At 42.9% G+C, this 21,687-nt stretch overlaps 1 protein-coding gene across 1 annotated transcript in view; it reads right to left on the bottom strand.

Moving 5' to 3' along the window:
• Positions 1–16,516, bottom strand: part of rsu1 (Ras suppressor protein 1) — a 31,038-nt gene extending 14,522 nt beyond the window's left edge. The window contains exons 1-8 of the mRNA XM_024000196.2: positions 16,404–16,516; positions 16,099–16,210; positions 15,396–15,446; positions 9,697–9,817; positions 6,373–6,491; positions 5,001–5,083; positions 2,738–2,852; positions 1,071–1,203 (exon numbers count right to left, since the gene is read on the bottom strand). Coding sequence (XP_023855964.1) covers positions 1,071–1,203; positions 2,738–2,852; positions 5,001–5,083; positions 6,373–6,491; positions 9,697–9,817; positions 15,396–15,446; positions 16,099–16,207 — 731 coding nt within the window. The 5' untranslated portion in view covers positions 16,208–16,210; positions 16,404–16,516. The remainder of the gene's footprint in view (positions 1–1,070; positions 1,204–2,737; positions 2,853–5,000; positions 5,084–6,372; positions 6,492–9,696; positions 9,818–15,395; positions 15,447–16,098; positions 16,211–16,403) is intronic.
• Positions 16,517–21,687: the final 5,171 nt, after the last annotated feature.

Raw genomic sequence — 21,687 nt, 5'->3', positions numbered from 1 at the left:
TTGATGCCCTATACTTATCTATAACTGGGTTAACTTGCTAACTAGCAAAGAATATCAACAAATGTGCACACTCGTGGCACTGATCTGAAAAGCAGATTCACTTGTGGGTGATTGAAAGACCTCTCGTGGGCTACACCCTCCAATAGAATCCTTCTCCGTTGCACTCTGGCTCTGCCTACAACAAAATCACACACTCAATCTTGCAAAGTTAGAATTGTTTTGGTTTGTTGCATTGAAAAGCGGCTGATATAATGTTGATTCGATCACAGAAAACAAACGTTCATCTGTATTGTGCAAACTAATGGGGCGAACTCAGTGAAGTTCAGTCTCCTCTTGCGTCTCTGCGCGGCCTGGCATTTCTTCTGTTTGCCAGTCCTGGAGGAGYTGCGTGGCTTAGAGAGAACATTGGTTCCCACCAATGGCCAAGTCTTACAGGTCTGTATCACCTCCCTCCACCAGCTCTCCATCCTTGTGTCTGAGTCTGGCGCTGAGGGAGTCTGGGACATAGACAGCTGGGGCCGGGGTCGGAGCCTAGAGACATCCGCCATTATGCAGGAAGTGACACCATACACTTCTTTATTTATCTCCCTTTTACACCTGACATTGGGATGGAAATCCATAGAGCCCTGAGCAGGAGAACAACGTAACAGAAAGGTGTGGTAGAGGAACGGATGCCCTGCCTCAGGTCTATAAGAGTGAGTGGGTCTCGGCTGGAGGATTGCGTTGACGTGGCAGTCCAGCAGCTCAATAGACAGAACGAGAAAAGAGGGAAGGAGAGGACAGAGGTTCCACGCATCCCTCACTCTGTCCCTAATGAGAAGTAAAGGTTTGAGGACCCAGGAGAGAGCAGGGCAGGGCGAGGGTCCAACAACACCATGATACAGCCACAAGACCAGCGGGAGAGGGAGACACACAGACAGTCACACGCATGAAAGTCCTTAACACACACACACACACACACACACACGTGTCCCATTCTCTCCTCTTAGAGCCCTCTCCCTCAGTAGGTCGGAGTCAGTGAGTCCACTACTGCTATAGGTGTAGGGGTGTTTGTAGATTAGAATACTTACTACTTGTAGGTCTCAGAGCGGACGTATTCAAACACATGGGAGACTCCCAGCTGGAACTGGTCTGCAATGGGGGTCACCCACGGGTTATTCTCAGCCTTGAACACCTGCTTAGGCCCAGTCAGATCCAGGTTACCTGAAGAGAGAGAGGGAGGGAGAGAGAGAGGGGATGAACAGAGAGAGATTAGGAGATTTAGAGTGATATAGAAAAGTGTGTCAGGGAGGAAAGGAGGGAGGGGGAAGAGGTCAACGGGTGGAGAGATGAAGGTGTGGGGAGAAGAGGAGTGAGGAAAGAGGGAGAGAAAMGGCGAAAGAGTGAACAACGTTCTGACAACATTGTGTTGCGCGGGCGACGGGTCACGGTGCTAATGTGGTCGATGGTAGCACCTCAGAGACCAATTAACACACATCTGKTTAGCCCAGCACCGAGAGAGCTGTCTGGACCTAAAACCTAAAACCCCTAGGTCCCCCCAACCTCAACCCAACGTTACGCCTGGTCAGAGCAAGCCAACACCAGCAGCCCCATGCTAACTAGTCAGTTAGGGTTGTTCAGCTGTTCATCTATAATTGTACAGACTCTAGAGTTTCACTGCTCTTCTTACTCAACTCCTTGCTTTCAGCTTTGTCTGGGAWTTTTTTGTGAAAACGAACTAGGGTTGAATTCAGAGGCTGAATGATTTGATGGTTRTACAGTATGGTTAAACTGTAATAATCTGCATGAAATGAACTTTTTTAGATTTATATTACATACATTTGAAACCTCATCTCCCTTATTTATCCTCTTTTCCTTCCCACCGCTCCATCATCCCTCTCCCCTGGTTACAGGATGAGGTAGGTGTTAGTCCCTCTTCTCTCCAGTGTGGTCTTGACAGCTACAATGCCTGATCTTCTATCCCCAAACTTGCACTTCCCCTGTGCACTTGGCTGCTCCTTGTTAGAGGGGCCACTCCCTCTTCATCTCTTTCTCCCCTCATCCCCCTCTTTTCCTCTGCTCCATCTCTGGAGTACCCCGTCCCTCAGTCGTTCCCTCCGCCTGTCCATCCCTCCATCTCTCTAACATTCTCTCCCGCTACATAATTTCCCTCCCTCTTTCCCTCCATCTCCCATCCTCTCTTTTGGCTGGTGCTGTAGCTGTGGCCCTAACAAGGCCAGAGCAGTGAGACACTGGGATTAGGGAGCCGTGACAGGGAGATTCTAATCAGCTCTACACACAGAGTGAGAGAAACAGGAGACCATCTCTCCCTCCCTCTCCTCTTCCTCCTGAACTCTCTCTCTTCCGAGTTTAGGTCTTGGCTGAAGACATTCCCTTTTTTGGTTTTTACTAACTGATGAAAATATTTCCTTTGTATTGTACTGGAAGGTGTTTCAGTTTTGTAAACTGAGCTGGGTTGAGCTGCAGAACCTCCAGTGGCGAGGGTCCACACATTGTACTCTACAGGCTGTCAGAGAGAGTGTTGACCCCTGGTGACCTCTGTGGGGGTTCATGGGTTTGTGGATCTGTGAAGCATGCAGTCTGGGGCATGCACATGCACGCGCACACACACAGTGGGACGGTGAGGGCAGTGGGGCGATGCTGGGAGAGGCCAGCCAACCAGAGGAGCAGTCAACTACACCTGCGCCCACATACAGTGACTGTGTGTGTCTGTGTGCAATAGTGTGTTCGGTCTTACCCAGTTCAGGGGGCAGCACAGTGAGCCTGTTGCCCTGAATGTGGAGCTCTTTGAGCTGGGCCAGGTCTCCTATCTCTTTAGGCAGAGAGATGAGGTCATTATCCCTCAGACTCAGCTATGGAGAGGAGGATAGGGGGAGAGAAGGGGGGGTAATGAGAGAGACAGAGGGAGAGATGAAGGACGAGAGAGAAACACAAAGGGAGTAAGAGGGGGGATAGAGAGGGGAAAATAGTGATTTATACATTCTGTATAAAATCAAATCACATTTTATTGGTCACATGCACGTGCTTAGCAGATGTTATTGTGGGTGTTGCGAAATGTTCCTAGCTCCGACAGCGCAGCAATAWCTAACAAGTAATATCTAACAAATTACACATATACCCAGTACACATAAATCTAAGTAAAGGAATTAAGAATATATAAATATATGGATGAGCAATGTCAGAGCAGCATGGACTAAGATACAGTAGAACAGTGTAGAATACAGTATATACATATGAGATGAGATGAGTAATGCAAGATATGTAAACGTTATTAAAGTGACTAGTGTTCAATTTATTAAAGTGGCCAGTGATTTCAAGTCTATGTATATAGGCAGCAGCCTCTAATGTGCTAGTGATGGCTATTTAACAGTCTGATGGCCTTGAGATTGAAAAACAGCTTCTGTCTCTRGGTCCCAGCTTTGATGCACCTGCACTGACCTCGTCTTCTGGAMGAGGTCAATGTATATAAAACATTAAATGTGTACTGTTTGCACAGCAGACATTCATCCACATCCAGTTGAAGTCGGAAGTTTACATACACCTTACCAAATACATTTAAACTCAGTTTCACAATTCCTGACATTAATCCTAGTAAATATTGCCTGTCTCTTTAGGTCAGTAGGATCACCACTTATTTTAAGAATGTGAAATGTCAGAATAAAATAGGAGAGAGAAATGATTTATTTCAGCCTTTTATTTCTTTCATCACATTCCCAGTGGGTCAGACGTTTAACATACACTCAATTCGTATTTTAGCATTGCCTTTAAATGGTTTAACTTGGGTCAAATGTTTCAGGTAGCCTTCCACAAGCTTTCCACAATAAGTTGTGAATTGTGGCCCATTCCTCCTGACAGAGCTGGTGTAACTGAGTCAGGTTTGTAGGCCTCCTTGCTTGCACACGCTTTTTCAGTTCTGCCCACAAATTTTCTATAGGATGAGGTCAGGGCTTTGTGATGGCCATCCAATACCTTGACTTGTTGTCCTTAAGCCATTTGGCACAACTGTGAAGTATGCTTGGGTCATCGTCCATGTGAAGACCCATTTGCGAGCAAGCTTTAACTTCCTGACTGATGTCTTGAGATGTTGCTTCAATATATCCACAATTTTTCCCTCATGCCATCTATTTTGTGTGCGCCAGTCCCTCCTGCAGCAAAGCACCCCCACAACATGATGCTGCCACCCCCGTGCTTCACGGTTGAGAAGGTGCTTCGGCTTGCAAGCCTCCCCTTTTTCCTCCAAACATAACGATGGTCATTATGGCCAAACAGTTCTATTTTTTTGTTCATCAGACCATCAGTACCAAAAAGTACATCTTTGTCCTCATGTGCAATTGCAAACCGTAGTCTGGCTTTTTTATGCCGGTTTTGGAGCAGTGGCTTTCTTCCTTGCCGAGCGGATTTTCCCATGATGTGGCACTGAGTTTGAAGGTAGGCCTTGAAATACATTCACAGGTACACCTCCAATTGACTCAAATTATGTCAATTAGCCTATCAGAAGCTTCTAAACCATGCCTAATTTCTGGAATTTTCCAAGCTGTTTAAAAGGCACAGTCAACTGTGGTATGGAAACTTCTGACCCACTGGAATTGTGATACAGTGAATTATCAGTGAAATAATCTGTTTGTAAATAATTGTTGGGAAAATTACTTGTGTCCTGCACAAGTAGATGTCCTAACCGACTTGTCAAAACTATAGTTTGTTAACAATAATGTGTGATGGTTGAAAAACGATTATGATGACTCCAACCTAAGTGTATGTTTACTATCGACTTCAATGTATACTAAACAATGATTTCCCGCCTACAATCAGAATAAAAAATCTTGAGAACATCACAATAGGAGAAACACATATTCCATTTGAAGTCCTTATTGTGGGAACCGTCACTCCTGTATTAAGGCAGTTCTAAGTGACAGAAAATACACGGAACCAACCAAGCAATACGAAGGAGAGAAGGAGGGACCACTGATTTTCAGAGGGAGATATTTAGATAAATGACTCACAATCTGCAGCTTGCCCAGCTTGCCGATGTCTGGAGGAAGCATCTCAAAGTCGTTGTCACTGAGATAGAGTGCACGCAGGGTAGCTGCAATTTACACAGGAGTTGGTTAGTGTGTGTGTGCACTGGACTTTCAGTCCTAACCAGGCCGAAACGTGATCAATAAGACCAGTCACGGCTGATTAATAACCGTTTGCAAGCTCTGTGCAGCTGACACACACATGGGTCAAACATAGATTTACTGCTGCTTGTCTAGTCGGGGGGGTCATATAAACAAACACACATACTGACACACTGGAAGACAGCAGCTCACACTGCCTCTCATTCTCTCTCACAAACACACAGAGACACCACACGCAGAGACACACACCCACACGCAGAGACACACACCCACACGCAGAGACACACACCCACACGCAGAGACACACACCCACCGCAGAGACACACACCCACACGCAGAGACACACCCACACACAGAGACACACACCCACACACAGAGACACACACCCACACACTAGAACAGAACTAGACCAAAAGGGTAATCTTCAGATTCACTGACACTATTCTTCCATCGGGATTTGGGGAGACATCCAGACAGACAGGCATACTTCCTGGTATGTCACTCTAAGGGAAGCAGATCCTTTGGAGCAAAGTAAAATACCAAAAATAGCCACATTACAGGCTTCTAATAGCAACAATGAAAGTGCACATCCTCCTTCTTGTATCTCTGATTGTCTTTAATCATATGCACCTCATTCATTAATCAGTGGCTGTTTAATTTGGGCAGGGAATTAGTAGCGATCTGTGTGTGTGTGTGTGTGTGTGTGTGTGTGTCTGGGCATCGTAGCCTGCTCCAGCTTTGATAGATGGAGTGGGGAGGAGAGGAAGTAGTGTGCGAGGCGAGGGGGGTATAAGATTAAAATGGAGCTGATTGCTGTGTGAATAGTGCTTTCATTATGTCATCATCAGTATTAAAATAACAGGCCATTAGTAGAGCTAGCACAGCAGCCTCAGAGAGAGAGAAACAGTCAGAGATGGGGAGACCATCTCTCTCTCTCTCCTCTTCCTTCCTAACTCTCTCTCTCCCACTTTAGGTCTTGGTTGAAGACATTCCATTTTCAGTTGCTTTTTTTATTTTATTTACATTTTTACCAGAGAGAGCGCGTCAATTACCAGAACAGGGTGGTGGACTGAACGGAGGAGTTGATTGGAAAGATGAGGCCCATGATGATGATGTGCTTGAGTCAGTAATAAAAACGGTGGTCTGCTCTGCGTGTGGTGACAGGAGAAATATTTCAGTCGCACTTGAGTACACGTGTGCGTGCGATGCAGTGTGTGTGTGTGTGTGTGTGTGTGTGAGAGAGAGAGTGACTCACTGAGGTAGAAGAAATTGCCGGGCAGTGAGCTCTCGTTCAGGTTGTTGTAGGTCAGGTCCAGCACCTCCAGAGCAGGCAGGGACCCGAAGCCTCGGGGCAGAGCACTCATCCTGTTCATACTGCACGCATAATGACAGTTAGAAAACAACGAGTTAAACCAACTCACAGCTTTACAACGGCATTTCCTGAGGTAGTCCTCAACTGAAGAAAAATCAGTGTCACCCTCAGCACAAGAGGACTTTTCCACTRGGTCTAATGGTGAAGACATCGGTTTCCTGAGCCTGTGACTCTATTTCTACAGTAAATCCAATGTACAGTGAACGCAGAGTCATTCTTTTTTCATACTAGCTGGCGTTCACATTGGGAGAAATAACTAARTCTTCAATTGTATTGTGTAATCTCACATTCCTCATGTAAGGTCYCATAAAGTCCTTGTGTTAGGCATATTCTTATAGATAGTGGCAGAACTGTTTAAGGATTCTATAGAATGAGCTCAGGAAGAAGGAGAGGAWCAAGGTGTCACTGGGTCTAGCCGGAGATCAGGTTCTGATTGAGCCCAACCATTTAAGCCTCAGTCTATACATCTCCAGGTATTACATTATCAATGTCCACACACACCACAAGAGGCTAGGCCGTCTCAAAGACACAGGGAACACAGTGGAGCGCCTTGCTTTCAGGGCGGATTTGAAAAGCAAAAACAAATTGATTCTGCGACGCCAGGATATGTTTGCAAGGCAATTACAGGTTGGGAGGCAGAGATTGTTTTGACAAATGAGATCAGGTTGGTAGGTACACACAAATGCGCCTGCACACACACAAACACACACAGTACAGAGTACACACACCGCGCTGAAAGGGACAGTGGGTCCTGAATACGTCTGCGAGGCTTATGTTTCCTAGATTATGGTTGGGAGACGGTGCAGCTGACAGCCAATCCATAAGAGACGCAGAATGTCAGAGCGGTGGAGGAGATTGTAAAAACTTTGGTAATCCCGCGTGACATTGAGACCAATCCCTTATCGCCAGCCCCCATCTTTCAGTGGTGAGGGGGGGTTCCTCCAATGTCTGGCCCACAAAAGTATTTGGGGTTAAAACTGTAACGGGCAAACTGTTAATTCCACACCTTTGGGCTGCGACTGAACTGGAGTAGAACATAGGAAGAGAAAGGAGAAAACTCAAGTAGGACAGATTTTTTTTACCTGTCCAAAAGCACAAGTCACTTGTCCCAAAATAACAAAAAAAAATGGTCTGTAACACTATTCTGACATCATTGTATGATGCAAGGAACCACTCCACAAAATAAAACGCATTACCATATTTTTTACCATAGAGAATCAGACAGGAATGTAGGCTGCACTGCCTATTGGCATCTTTGCATATTCAAGCCTCTGAAAACAACACAGCCCCTTTACGGCTCTCCTGAAGGATGGTTGGCCACCCTTGGTAGCTTTTAAAATATTTCAACATTCCAATTACTTTTGTATATGTCTACAGTTCAAAACAGTGTCTGGAAAGTTCTGGAACGACAGATCCAAAATTCATGCAACCACTGCACATAAAAAAAGAGGCTGYTGCAACAGATCAGACCGTTTAGCTTAAAAATGTTGATATAGGTTTATTTCTTCATATTATAAAGCTCAACAACGCACACATGGCTGTAGGCTATTTGCGAACGTTCCAACATGCAATTAGCAAAAAAACACTTATCAAACGCGCAGCCACGCACAAGCGGTTTCACGTGACAGAGATGAAAATATCCATTAGAAATGAAGAAAAGGAAAACGTAAAAGATGCATCAACTAGCATAACGGATTACTGACGGCCGTGACTAGGACTATTCCTTTGGCCGCTGGACAATAAAAACGTCGATTTGAAAACCTACAGAACAATAATTCCCTCAACATTTCTATGGTCATAATTTGGCTACTTTGAAACAAGACATGCTTCGTAAAATGACATAAAACATGCAGGTTTTAAAACAATTACGTTTACGGTGGAATCGTTTTGAAATGCTGACCGCCTCCGCTCAGGTTCAAGGTGGGAGAGGTGCGGGGCGCAACAGGCACTGTCCTTCACTCGACCATTACATCTGAACGAGCGGTGCCTCCAGTACGTCGACAGAATCAAGTCTTTAGACGTTAATGTGAATTATCCTTCATTGTATTTTGTCAAACATGACTGGTGTTTAGCCGATATCTGTATAATTAAAAGTCTCATTAAAGTTTGGCTACATTTTCTGTCGCCTCCCTCATGACAGCATCGGTTTGGACATGAGGCTGTAGCCAATGTGCGTATCACCTACACTTTGTAGCCTTTTTATTTATGTACATGAAAAATGTATTTGAATGTWATTCCAATGTTGGCCTCTGATCTGAGTAATTGTTTGATATTGTGATTTGTGTGYAAAAAAGTCTTTACTTGTCCATTTTGACAACTTAAATCGATATTCTTCTTGTCCAACACATTTTTGTAATTGTCCCAGACAAAAGGAAAAGCGTTCATGTCGAGCACTGGAGGAGAGGATGAGAGTAGGAAACAGAGGAGAAAACAGGTTGTGTTCCTCCTTTAAATGCTCACAGAGGACAGAAACACACAATATGAAGTCGTCTCTGAGCCTCTCGATGTTGTCTCGGGAAATAGCTAGTTACACACCATGCCTCACGCACACCATTCTTGGGTTTAGCTTTGTGCCGTGCACAATTTGACCTGAGAACTGAAATGGTTTAAGATTCATRGTCTTTGGCAGACTGGTATAGGTAGGGAACATAGCTTGCTGTCTTCTATAGTCCTTCAATCTAATCAAATRAAACCTATTGCAAGCTGGTAAATTCTGCCAGTCTTTAATATGGCATTACATAGATCGACTGATCACCACATGAAGAAATGGCATACGCTCGTATTCTTACACTGATTAGCCAGATGTGTGATCTAAATTGTTCTAGAATAAATGTGTGCATACTGGTTGATAGTGGTTTATTCCACTATGTGAATGTGAAGTGATGGGTAAAGCGTTAAGGGTAAATTACAGGGGTGAAGTGATTTGTGTCACAAACGGAGATGAGAAAATAACAGGATCCCTGCCCTGACAACAGCAATTCAGTTGAGCACAGAGATACAGCCATGTCCTGAGGGGAAGAGAGAGACCCGCAAATAAACAAGTGTTCAAATTAACAGTTTCCCTCTTTCTCTCACCTGTCTGACAACGTAGGCTTTGTGAGCTTGGAATGAGGATGAAGGAGTGGCATAGCTGAAGAGCCACAGTCGCACACACACACACAGGACAGAAAATAAAAATATACAAAAATACAAAAATCGGAGGCCTACCCAAGGTTGAGGTGTTTGAGCTTCTGCAGGCTGCTGATCTGAGTGGGCAGCTCTTCTATCTGGTTGTTGAACACATTGAGAACCTCCAGGTTCTTCAAGTCAGCCACGTTGGCAGGAATGGCTGAGAGAGAGAGAGACAGAACATGGAATAAAAATACAGACCACCAGTATTTCTTCCTCCCAGCCTTGTTATTGAACATTGCATACTCTTTCATCACTTTAAAAACACAACCATGGAGTCAAACTACGACCAGGTGAAGAACCACTATAGTCAGGCTGATGGTACAGCGTCTTAACAAGCCAATTATCATCCTGTATGTCTTTGATGGCTCATCCCCTACTATGGCCAGGGCACTCAGGGCAGAGGTTTGACATTTTAATGATGGGGCCATTTCTTTTGTTCCCTACACCTCCCTCTATTTTCCCCTCTCACCCTTATCCTCCCGCTCCTCATCCTTTCCTCCCCTCCACGAGTCAATTTTTGAGAGGTGGACAGAGATCGATAGGGAGATAACGAGATGATGCCTCTATCCGATTAGAGGCCTGATCAATGGAGGCGTTGGTTAAGAAGGGATGGGGGGGGTACACAAACAGAACAAGTGTACCTGACAGGAATGTCCCTGGGGAGATCAGTGTGACTGAACGTGCCCCTGCCATACTGTTTCCATATCACAGGGACAACATGTCACAAAGGCTAGTCTTTGAGGGGTGGGCTTTTCAGTGATGAGGGACAAAATGGATACAGTTACATATCACAATATTATTTAGGACGATATTTTATCAATACTTGGATTTTTTGTTGTTGTTGCTAGGTATCGTTAGCTAGCACTAGTCGGCTGTACCTGCGCCAAAACTCCTGTATTGTTCATCTTATAGCTTGTTCTCCATCTTCTTTTTAAATAGTGAGCCAACATGTTTGTTTTCAGCACTTATTTCCATGACCGATCAAAACTAATTTTCTCATGCTCTCTTCACTCTTTGCAGCAGTCATATAGTGAGCAATATGATTGGAAGATCAAATCACAATATCGAATCCCGTAAATATAGACTTGTGACAATCATATGAGTCGCAATACTTATCGTATCGTGACAATATTGTATTGTTAGGTCCCTGGCAATTCCCAGCGCTAGTGGTTGTGTGTGTGTGTGTGTGTGTAAACTCTGTAGTCTGTAACTAAAGCTTAGTAGCATGTGGAATTAAAAGTATACCAGGGAGAGAGACTTTGTCAACCAAGTCACAACTGGTCCAGTCTGAATCCAAGTCCATGTCACAACCGGTCCAGTCTGAATCCATATCATCACTGATTGATTTAGAGTGGAGTCCTGAGTTGTGAAAAATCGTGACTCGATTCCGATCCCTGGACTTTTAGAGTCCATTTCTCTCCATCTATCCCAGTGGTTTACCCCACACCACAAAATCAATTCCATTCAGGCTCAGTCTCAATAGATCTGTGAATGTCCACTGAATCAATGCAGAGTGAACATAGGGTCACAGAGTACTGGACCTGGCCACGCAGATCTAGGCCTACGCCTCAATCAATACAACACTCCAGTAATCTCTTTACACACTATTCATTTACTACACCTGCCCTGTATTCATGTGAGTAAAGTTAAACTCTTAGACATGCTGAAGACGATACGATTTCGTACCACAAATAACACTTTTATGCTTAATTGTGTTTAATTGCTAGTCTCAATGGAGATAAATGAGAGGGAGAGAGAGCAAGCGAGAGAGAGAATAGTGTGTGTGTGTGCGTGTGATATTAAGTGTATGGTATTAAGTGGGTGCCCCTTGAGTGTGTGTGAGGAGGAGGCTGGGTTCAGGTTGGTGCAGCCTGCATGGGGACCCTGTGACACTCGGGAGTTGTTAATGATCAGATAGATAGATTGATGGTAATAGGGGAGAGACGTGTTAGGGAAACGGTCCCAACCTTTGGCTAAGCAGCAACAGCCATCTCATTTCCCCTCTTTCTCCCGCTCCCCCTCTCTCTCTCTCTCCCTCCCTCCCATAGGCTAAGTAAGCACCCTGCTCACCCAGATCACCCTTCTCGTCACCTTCCTCTTCCTCCTCTCTAATGAAAGACTTTCCAAATGTCACTGTAATATCTGACTACCTTGAAAAGTTCAAAAAGACGGCACGCTATCTTTTATATCTGGGCGCGCTTTAAAGCAGGCAGGACAAGATCAGAGCCATGGAGGGGAGAGAGGGGCAAAACCCAGTAGAGGTACGGCAAGACGAAGAGTAAAGCCATAAACCACAGCTCCATATTCACAATACAGTGATTTGCTGTGTAAAAACTAAATAGATACAGCTATGAACATTATTGCTAACAGACGGATCAGATGGTCGCACCTGAAACACCTGCAGGTAAATGGGCATGGATGATAATGGTAATTAGCTATTCCAAAAACAAGTCTCTGATCTTCCGCTATAAATAGCATGGAGAGAGAAATGTATAATGGATGTAATCTCAATGTGTGACATCTTAAAATGGGGATTAGGGTGAGGAACAGAACAGGAAACTCAAGATACCAGCAGTATGTGATAAACAATGTGCCAACATGATGCAGGTACTTAGATGGGAACTCTGAGCTGGTGTCTAGAATCAGCCCAACCTGACTGAGGATGCCAAGAGAGATCTTGCGATTTTTTTTGTTCATTTGTTTCAAGTGTATCCCTAGTGAGCTTGTCCCAAAATTAACTACAGACTCTTGTACAGATGATACACTAGTTAACAGACAGACATGATTCTKTGCCTCACTCTTTGTGATTACGTTGCTATGTTACCTGACTTTGTCATATTAATGCAATAACAACATAATAACGTAATAAACATATTAGCAACTTAAATTATGTTCTTCTTTAAATTACTCATAACACACATGAACCTAGGCTTTGATATCCTAAATAAAAATCCTCAAGTAAATGCATACTTTGTCAAACACCCCCAGTTAAAACACAGAGAAGTGAACTGACTAATGAGCGGAATTTTCGTTGTTCAAGCTGACTACAGGCCTTGGTCTCCAATGCTCATCTCGGAAAGTGAGCCTTTTAAGGTAAGTACTACAGCACAAGTGTGCCCTCTAGTGGTATTAAGCACAATTTCACACCCTTGAGTTGCCATTCATAGCTGTGTATGTATGTAATTCTGTAAAAATAACTCTTTCAATAATATACACTGTGGCAAGGTTATTAGGTACGCCCATCTAGGACCAGATCGAAACCCCTTTGCCTCCAGAACAGCCCGAATTCTTCAGGGCATGGAAACGCTGCTCAATTGGAATCAAGGGACCTAACGTGTGCCAGAAAAACATTCCCCACACCATTACAACACCGCCACCAGCTTGTACCGTTGACACCAGGCAGGATGGGGCCATGGASTAATGCTGCTTACGCCAAATCCTGACTCTGTCATCAGCATGACGCAACCGGGATTCGTCYGACCAGGCAATATTTTTCCACTCCTCAATTATCCAGTGTTGGTGATCGCGTGCCCACTGGAGCTGCTTCTTCTTGTTTTTAGCTGATAGGAGTGGAACCCGGTGTGCTGCAATAGCCCATCCGTGACAAGGACTGAGGAGATGTGCGTTCCGAGATTCCGTTCTGCACACCACTGTTGTACTGTGCCATTATCTGCCTGTTTGTGGCCTGCCTGTTAGTTGGTACAATTCTTGCCATTCTCCTTCCACCTCTCATCAACGAGCTGTTTTAGCCCACAGGACAGCCGCTGACTGAATGTTTTTTGGTTGTCGCACCATTCTCTGTAAACCCTAGACACTGTCGTGCGTGAAAAGCCCAGGAGGCCGGCCGTTTCTGAGATACTGGAACCGGCGCACCTGGCACTGACGAACATACTATGCTCAAAGTAACTAAATTTGCACATTCTAACATTCAATTGAACAGTAACTGAATGCCTTGATGCCTGTCTGTCTGCTTTATATAGCAAGCCATGGACACGTGTCTCACGGTCTGTAGGAGCAAACCATTTTTGTAAACTGGGTGGTGTACCTAATAAACTGGCCACTGGACGTATGTGTATACTGAGTGTACAAAACATTAGGAACTAATTTCTAATATTGAGTTGCACTCCCTTTTCCCCTCAGAACAGCCTCAATTTGTCAGGGCATTGACTCTACAAGGTGCTGAACGTGTTCCACAGGGATSCTGGCCCATGTTGACTCCAAAGCTTCCCACAGTTGTGTCAATGGATGTCCTTTGGGTGGTGGAKCATTCTTGATACACACAGAAAACTGTTAAGAGGGGAAAAACCCAGCAGCATTGCAGTTCTTGACACACTAACCGGTGCGCCTGGCACCTACTACCATACCCTGTTCAAAGACATGTAAATATTTTGTCCTGCCCATTCACCCTCTGAATGACACACATACACAATCCATGTCTCAATTGTCTCAAGGTTAAAAAATCTTTCTTTAACCYGTCTCCACCCCTTAATTTACAGTGATTGAGGTGGATTTAAGAAGTGACATCAATAAGGGATCAAATATTTCACCTGGTCAGTCTATGCCATGGAAAGAGCAGGTGTTCCTAATTTTTTGTACACTCAGAGTATGTCCAAATTGGACAGAAACTAGGGTTGAGACCAATGTTCCCTCTATGCGGCCCGCCTGCMCAGCCACGCACCTCCTCCAGGACTGGCAAACAGAAGAAATGCCAGGCCGCGCAGAGACGCAAGAGGAGACTGAACTTCACTGAGTTCGCCCCATTAGTTTGCACAATACAGATGAACGTTTGTTTTCTGTGATCGAATCAACATTATATCAGCCGCTTTTCAATGCAACWAACCAAAACAAATCTAACTTTGCAAGATTGAGTGTGTGATTTTGTTGTAGGCAGAGCCAGAGTGCAACGGAAAGGATTCTATTGGAGGGTGTAGCCCACGAGAGGTCTTTCAATCACCCACAAGTGAATCTGCTTTTCAGATCAGAGCACAGAGCCGCACGTCACTGCTTCCTACAAGAGCACAAAATGTGTAGGCTACATTTCAAGAACTCTTTGAAAAGCCAGTCAGGTAAAAAGCTTATGTCTTAATTAAAAGGGCCAGTGTTGTATTTTGAGACAGGCTTGAATATGCAAATAAATAAATAGGCAGAGGGGTAGCCTACATTATCTAATTCTCTGTATGGTAATAATAATAACTTTTACTTTGAAAAGTGGTTTCTTGCATCATACAACACAAAGCATTTTACAGTCACCTAATTGGCCCATGGTGTTACAGACCAAGTTAACAATCATTAGTTAATGTCAAGCTCTTCATAATGTAAAAAAAAGTATCATGCAATGCAGTCCTGCATTGAACAGCACATATAGGCTACTGTAGGCTATATCATAGAAATCAAAAGCTATTTCCACGTAAAAATGTTCTGGGATTCGCACAATTGGTTTTGTTGGTTGGCCTACATTGTCCTCAAAATAGCCACAATAGCCTATTGGCTACTGTCTAAAACTAAGAGTACAGCCTCGGTGTTCACTGTAAACGCGCTGTAAGTTGCACAAAATTCTCTCAAAGTTCAAGTTTCCGCTCACAAGACCTAAAATTTGCTCAGTGCCCCAAACAATTGGAGGGAACATTGGTTGAGACATCTGTCTGTCAAAGTGGAGAATACTGAAGGGACATGAAGGGGTCTAAGTCTGCTTGCTTCACGGCTGAATAAACAACAGGTAAACCGTCAGAACTTACTTGTGAGCTTGTTGTGACTCAGAACCAGCTGGGTAATGTTGGACAGTGTGACTGCAAAGTAAAAACACAAAGGACACGTGATACATGAACCAGCATTATCTGAGGAATTACTTACAAAAGGCCTACTTACTACAACTGTACTTACTGTATCTAATCAGGCCTATTATTCCTGTAACAAAGACACTGTCATGTAAAGTGTGACCGAATGTGTGAAAATGAACTCCCTGTTCAAATAAACAAGAGTCTATCTGACCAATCCTATAATAAAAATATACTGTTTGGCCTACAGATGCATAAGGCATGCAGCAGTTTGAAGGCTACACCGTTTATAATAATTATTCATTTGACCAAATCCAAACATAACAGTTACTATGAAAAATACATTTGGCAACAGTAAATCAATTTGGCATACAAGCTAGTATGGACTAACATGGAAAAGTGTGATCACAAAGGCACTGTTTGCTTCATATTTATATGCTACATCATCAGCCTTATGTTGATATAGGCCTAATACTGTATAATCCCCAGAGTCAACCAATAGGAATTCAGGGCTAGACAAACGTCTCCCAACTCCGGTCCTCGAGTACCCCCAGACAAGTCCACCTGATTCTACTTGTCAACTAATCAGCAAGCCATATTCAACTGTTTTCCATAGAGAAGATAAGGAATTGGCATGAAACAGCAACGGTAGGCCCCTACTCACATAACCCTGGAATGTCCAACATGTTTGATACACCCCTGTCGCACATATCGACCTCGGGTATATTCTTCTCCCGACTCTCCTCTACGATTTTCTTCAAAGACTTGGACATTTTCTACAACGTAAACAGGGGAAAGTCAAGGAGTTAGTTGAGTTGCTACTTTTTCCTTGAATGAGCAAGATATCCTACTTTCTATGAACATGGTCAAGAAAGTTAGATTGACTGCAGATAATATGGAATAGGCTATCGTAAGTAAAATACGTTAGAAAACCGTCCATTGTATTTCGGAAACGATGGAAATGGTTACCTTTCGATTGGTATTAATTCCGTGAACAATTCTTGTGTTAAAAGGAGAGATATTTCCAATTTACTTCCTAGACTAAGCGTCTGCACACACCCAACCGGAAGTTGATGTGCGATGATCTGTAAAATGTTCTGCATGCCATAAAAGGGCACTTCCTACAACCCAAACGTATCCCAAACATTCTTCGAGCATAGTTCCCTTTTCCATCCAATCGTTTTCCACAATCCCAGAGAAAAAAAGAGAACGTTAACAAGGATATCCAATTGGATCCACGGGTATATCCTAACCGAATGCTCTGTTGTCCTTATTCAGCCAATCGGATAGAAGAATGGTGCAACATAAATATGCTCCGCAGTGAAACAATGTAGCGAACGACGCAAAATTCTTCTACAGTATAGACTGTATCCAACGCATCATTGACTGTATCGGATAGTCTACATTGTAAAAATTATATGAACGCTCGCATAGACATTAATAAGCAATAATCAACACGTTACTGATTTGAACAGGTTTAGGGTTAAACTAAATTGTGATAATCTGTGATAATGAACAGTTTATAATCAGTGTATATAATCAGTGTATATGTATATATATATATATATATATATATATATATATATTATTTTTGCTAAATGTTAATTGGACTGTTAACTCCTCTAAAAAACTACTTATTTTATTTTATTTTTTATTTCTGAATTATTATATTGCTATTATTATAAAAACTACAGGTTATTATAAAACAATATATCTAACAAATCTGTTTAATCTATTTGCGTTTTTCCCAATTTATAAATACTTATTCTATGTTCATTGCTGTGCCGTAGGGTTGTCAGTAGTTGCCACAGACACCAAGTCAAAATTCGCTGTCATAAGAATTTATGAAAACAACAATTAGCTATGGTCTTAATTTAAGGTCAGGGTTCGGCATGAGGTTAGCAGTGTGGTTAAGGTTAGGGTTAAAGTTAGGGTTAGGTTTAAAATTATACTTTAACTTTGACTTTCTGGCTGTGGTCACTAGTGACGACCCATATGTAGGCTATCTATTGGATTGAGGGTTAAACAATAGGCAATTTAATCATTCATTAATAAATAATTTTTGAAAACAACCAAAACTGGGCATAACAGTGTACAAAGAATGTTTCTTTCCTTCAAATAACTTTTCTCTTTCTTTCACATGATGATAAACAGAGTTTAAGAATACATCACACAATAGTAGTAGAATTCCTGGGCAGGTGCCAGTCAGTCCAGTCCATAGCAGCTGCTGTCTCCTAGTATCAGCTCTCAAGCCTCCTAGTTTGGCCCACTACAGTAGTAATACCTTCCTAACATTACCTTGCATGGGAGACACATTCTCTGGCCTGGCTCCTAGTGTCCTGGCTCAGACACGGCACCATAACACAATACACTGCAACCTGAGCTTCCTCCCCGTCCTCCTCCTGCTCTTCCTCCAGCGTAGAACACCTAGACAGGCATGAACAGGAGGAGGTAAACCTAGAGGGCTCCCCTGGCTGAGTGCTACTTTCTTCGTGCTTGGCTGTGTTGGGTTGACGAGCCTCCATACAACACTCCCTGAGTCGTGTTTCTCTCTCTCACTCCTTCCCACCCTTTCTCTTTCTTCCTTTCACTCTTTCCCTCTCATTTTATGTGCCCTTGTTCTTCAGGGTAGGCTGGGGCTGGTGATTTCTACAGCAAAACAGAGGCCTCTATATATAGACTGATTACATTTGGCAGACGGTGAGTGGCAACAGATGCTTGCAGCACAGATTAACTTTGCCTTCACTGTGTGCCGGGGAGAAACCTGGGATTCAGGGCCACTCTCTGTTTGCACTGTAAAATATTTAACTTTACTCAATTCACATCCAAAAGAGGAAAGAGAAAAAAACATGAGATGAAAAGTGTGTGCTTGTGTATGTGTACGCATAAGGGAGACAACGATATTAGCTATTGGGAGGCACAAGGGACAGGGGACAGGGCTGTGAGTGCCGGGTGCCTATGGGTCCTGCTAGGGAGAATGCAGTCATTCATGCAGTACCAGTCAAAAGTTTGGACATACCTACTCAATCAAGGATTTTTCTTTATTTTTACTATTTTCTACATTGTAGAATAATAGTGAAGACATCACAACTACGAAATAACACATATAGAATCATGTAGTAACCAAAAAAGTGTTAAACAAATACAAATATATTTAATATTTGAGATTCTTCAGAGTAGCCACCATTGCCTTGATGACAGCTTTGCACACTCTTGGCATTCTCTCAACCAGAATGCATTTCAGTGAACAGGTGTATCTTGTTAAAAGTTCATTTGTGGAATTTCTTTCCTTCTTAATGCGTTTGAGCCAATCAGTTGTGTTGTGACAAGGTAGGGGTGGTATACAGAAGATTGCCCTATTTGGTAAAATACCTAGTCCATTTTATGGCAAAAACAGCTCAAATAAATTTCAAGAACATTAAAAGTTTCTTCAAGTGCAGTTGCAAAAACCATCAAGTGCTAAAATTAAATTACCTAGTTAAATAAAGGTTAAATAAAAAATAAAAAATATTAACTGGCTCTCATGAGGACRGCCGCAGGAAAGGAAGACCCAGAGTTACCTCTGATGCAGAGGATAAGTTCATTAGATTTACCAGCCTCAGAAATTGCACACCAAATAAATGCTTCACGGAGTTCAAGTAACAGACACATCTCAACATCAACTGTTCAGAGGAGACTGTGTGAATCAGGCCTTCATGGTCGAAGTGCTGCAAAGAAACCACTACTGAAGGACACCAATAAGAAGAAGAGACTTGCTTGGGCCAAGAAACGCGAGCAATGGACATTAGACTGGTGGAAATCTGTACTTTGGTCTGATGAGTTCAAATTGGAGATTTRTGGTTCCAACTGCCGTGTCTTTGTGAGACGCAGAGTAGGTGAACAGATGATGTCTGCATGCGTGGTTCCCACCATGAAGCATGGAGGAGGAGGTGTGATGGTATGGGAGTGCTTTCTGGTGACACTGTCAGTGATTTATTTAGAATTCTAGACAACTTAACCAGCATGACTACCACAGCATTCTGCAGCGATACGCCATCCCATCTGGTTTGCCACTTAGTTGGGAGACAACTATATTCCCTTCAGGGTAGGCTGGGGCTGGTGATTTCTGCAGCAAAACAGCAAAACAGCAAAACAGAGGCCTCTATATATAGACTGATTATATCATTTGATTTGCAACAGGACAATGACCCAACACAAAAAAGGAAGTAGTTTGTTGTTGTTATTTGACAATCTCTAATCATTCGTTATTCTGTCTTTCACAGCCCTTATGCTGGGATCATCTGTAAATGTAACTTTCCTTTGTCACGATCGTGTGGAGGAGAGACGGACCAAGGCGCAGCGGGATATGAATACATCTTCTTTTATTAGAACGACGAAGATGAACACAAAACYAAACACTTATACAAACTATACAAAACAACAAACGACCGTGAAGCTACAAACGAAAGTGCACACACAAGCTACTTACGTTCAACATAAACAATTACCCACAAACACCTAAAGCCTATGGCTACCTTAAATATGGCTCCCAATCAGAGACAACAATAACCAGCTGTCTCTGATTGAGAACCAAATCAGACAACCATAGACTTTCCTAAACACCTACACTAAGAGAACGGAACAAGGATATCCAATTGGATCCAGGTCTAATATCTAACCGAATGCTCTGTTGTCCTTATTCAGCCAATCGGATCAGAAGAAGGTTGCAAACATAAATATGCTCCGCCAGTGAAACAATGTAGGCGAACGACGCAAAATTTCTTTCAGTATAGACTGTATCCAACGCATCATTGACTGTATCGGATAGTCTACATTGTAAAAATTATATGAACGCTCGCATAGACCATTAATAAGCAATAACAACACGTTACTGATTTGAACAGGTTTAGGGTTAAACTAAATTGTGATAATCTGCTCGATAATGAACAGAGTTTATAATCAGTGTATATAATTCATTGCTGTGTATATGTATATTATTATATATATATAGTATATATTATTTTTTGCTAAATGTTAATTGGACTGTTAACTCCTCTAAAAAACGACTTATTTTATTTTATTTTTATTTTGAATTATTATATTGCTATTATTATAAAAACTACAGGTTATTATAAAACAATTATATCTAACAAATCTGTTTACTCTATTGCTTTTTCCCAATATATAAATACTTATCTCTATGTTCATTGCTGATGCCGTAGGTTGTCAGTAGTGCCACAGACACCAAGTCAAAATTCGCTTGTCATTAAGAATTTATGAAAACAACAATTAGCTATGGTCTTTATTAAGGTCAGGTTCGGCATGAGGTTAGCTAGTGTGGTTAAGGTTAGGGTTAAAGTTAGGGTTAGGTTTAAAATTATACTTTAACTTTGACTTTCTGCTGTGGTCACTAAGTGACGACCCATATGTAGGCTATCTATTGGATTGAGGGGTTAAACAATAGCAATTTAATCATTCATTAATAAATAATTTTTGAAAACAACCAAAACTGGGCATAACAGGGTACAAAGAATGTTTCTTTCCTTCAAATAACTTTTTCTCTTTCTTTCACATGATGATAAACAGAGTTTAGAATACATCACACATTAGTAGTAATCCTTGGCAGGTGCCAGTCAGTCCAGTCCATAGCAGCTGCTGTCTCCTAGTATCAGCTCTCAAGCCTCCTAGTTTGGCCCACTACAGTAGTTACTTCCTAACATTACCTTGCATGGGAGACACATTCTCTTTGGCCTGGCTCCTAGTGTCCTGGCTCAGACACGCACCATAACACAATACACTGCAACCTGAGCTTCTCCCCGTCCTCCTCCTGCTCTTCCTCCAGCGTAGAACACCTAGACAGGCATGAAACGGAGGAGGTAAACTAGAGGGCTCCCCTGTGCTGAGTGCTACTTTCTTCGTGCTTGGCTGTGTTGGGTTGACGAGCCTCCATACACAGTCCCTGAGTCGTGTTTCTCTTCTCACTCCTTCCCACCCTTTCTCTTTCTTCCTTTCCACTCTTTCCCTCTCATTTATATTGCCCTTGTTCTTCAGGGTAGGCTGGGGCTGGTGATTTCTACAGCAAACCAGAGGCCTCTATTATATAAGACTGATTACATTTGGCAGACGGTGAGTGGCAACAGATGCTTGCAGCACAGATTAACTTTGCCTTCACTGTGTGCCGGGGAGAAACCTGGGATTCAGGGCCACTCTCTTGTTGTGCACGTGTAAATATATTTAACTTTACTCAATTCACATCCAAAAGAGGGAAAGAGAA

The sequence above is a fragment of the Salvelinus sp. IW2-2015 genome, linkage group LG14 (genome assembly GCF_002910315.2).
Source record: "Salvelinus sp. IW2-2015 linkage group LG14, ASM291031v2, whole genome shotgun sequence".
Taxonomy (NCBI): domain Eukaryota; kingdom Metazoa; phylum Chordata; class Actinopteri; order Salmoniformes; family Salmonidae; genus Salvelinus; species Salvelinus sp. IW2-2015.
Note: the sequence above shows the minus strand (reverse complement) of the source record. Positions and strands in the feature narration are given on the sequence as shown.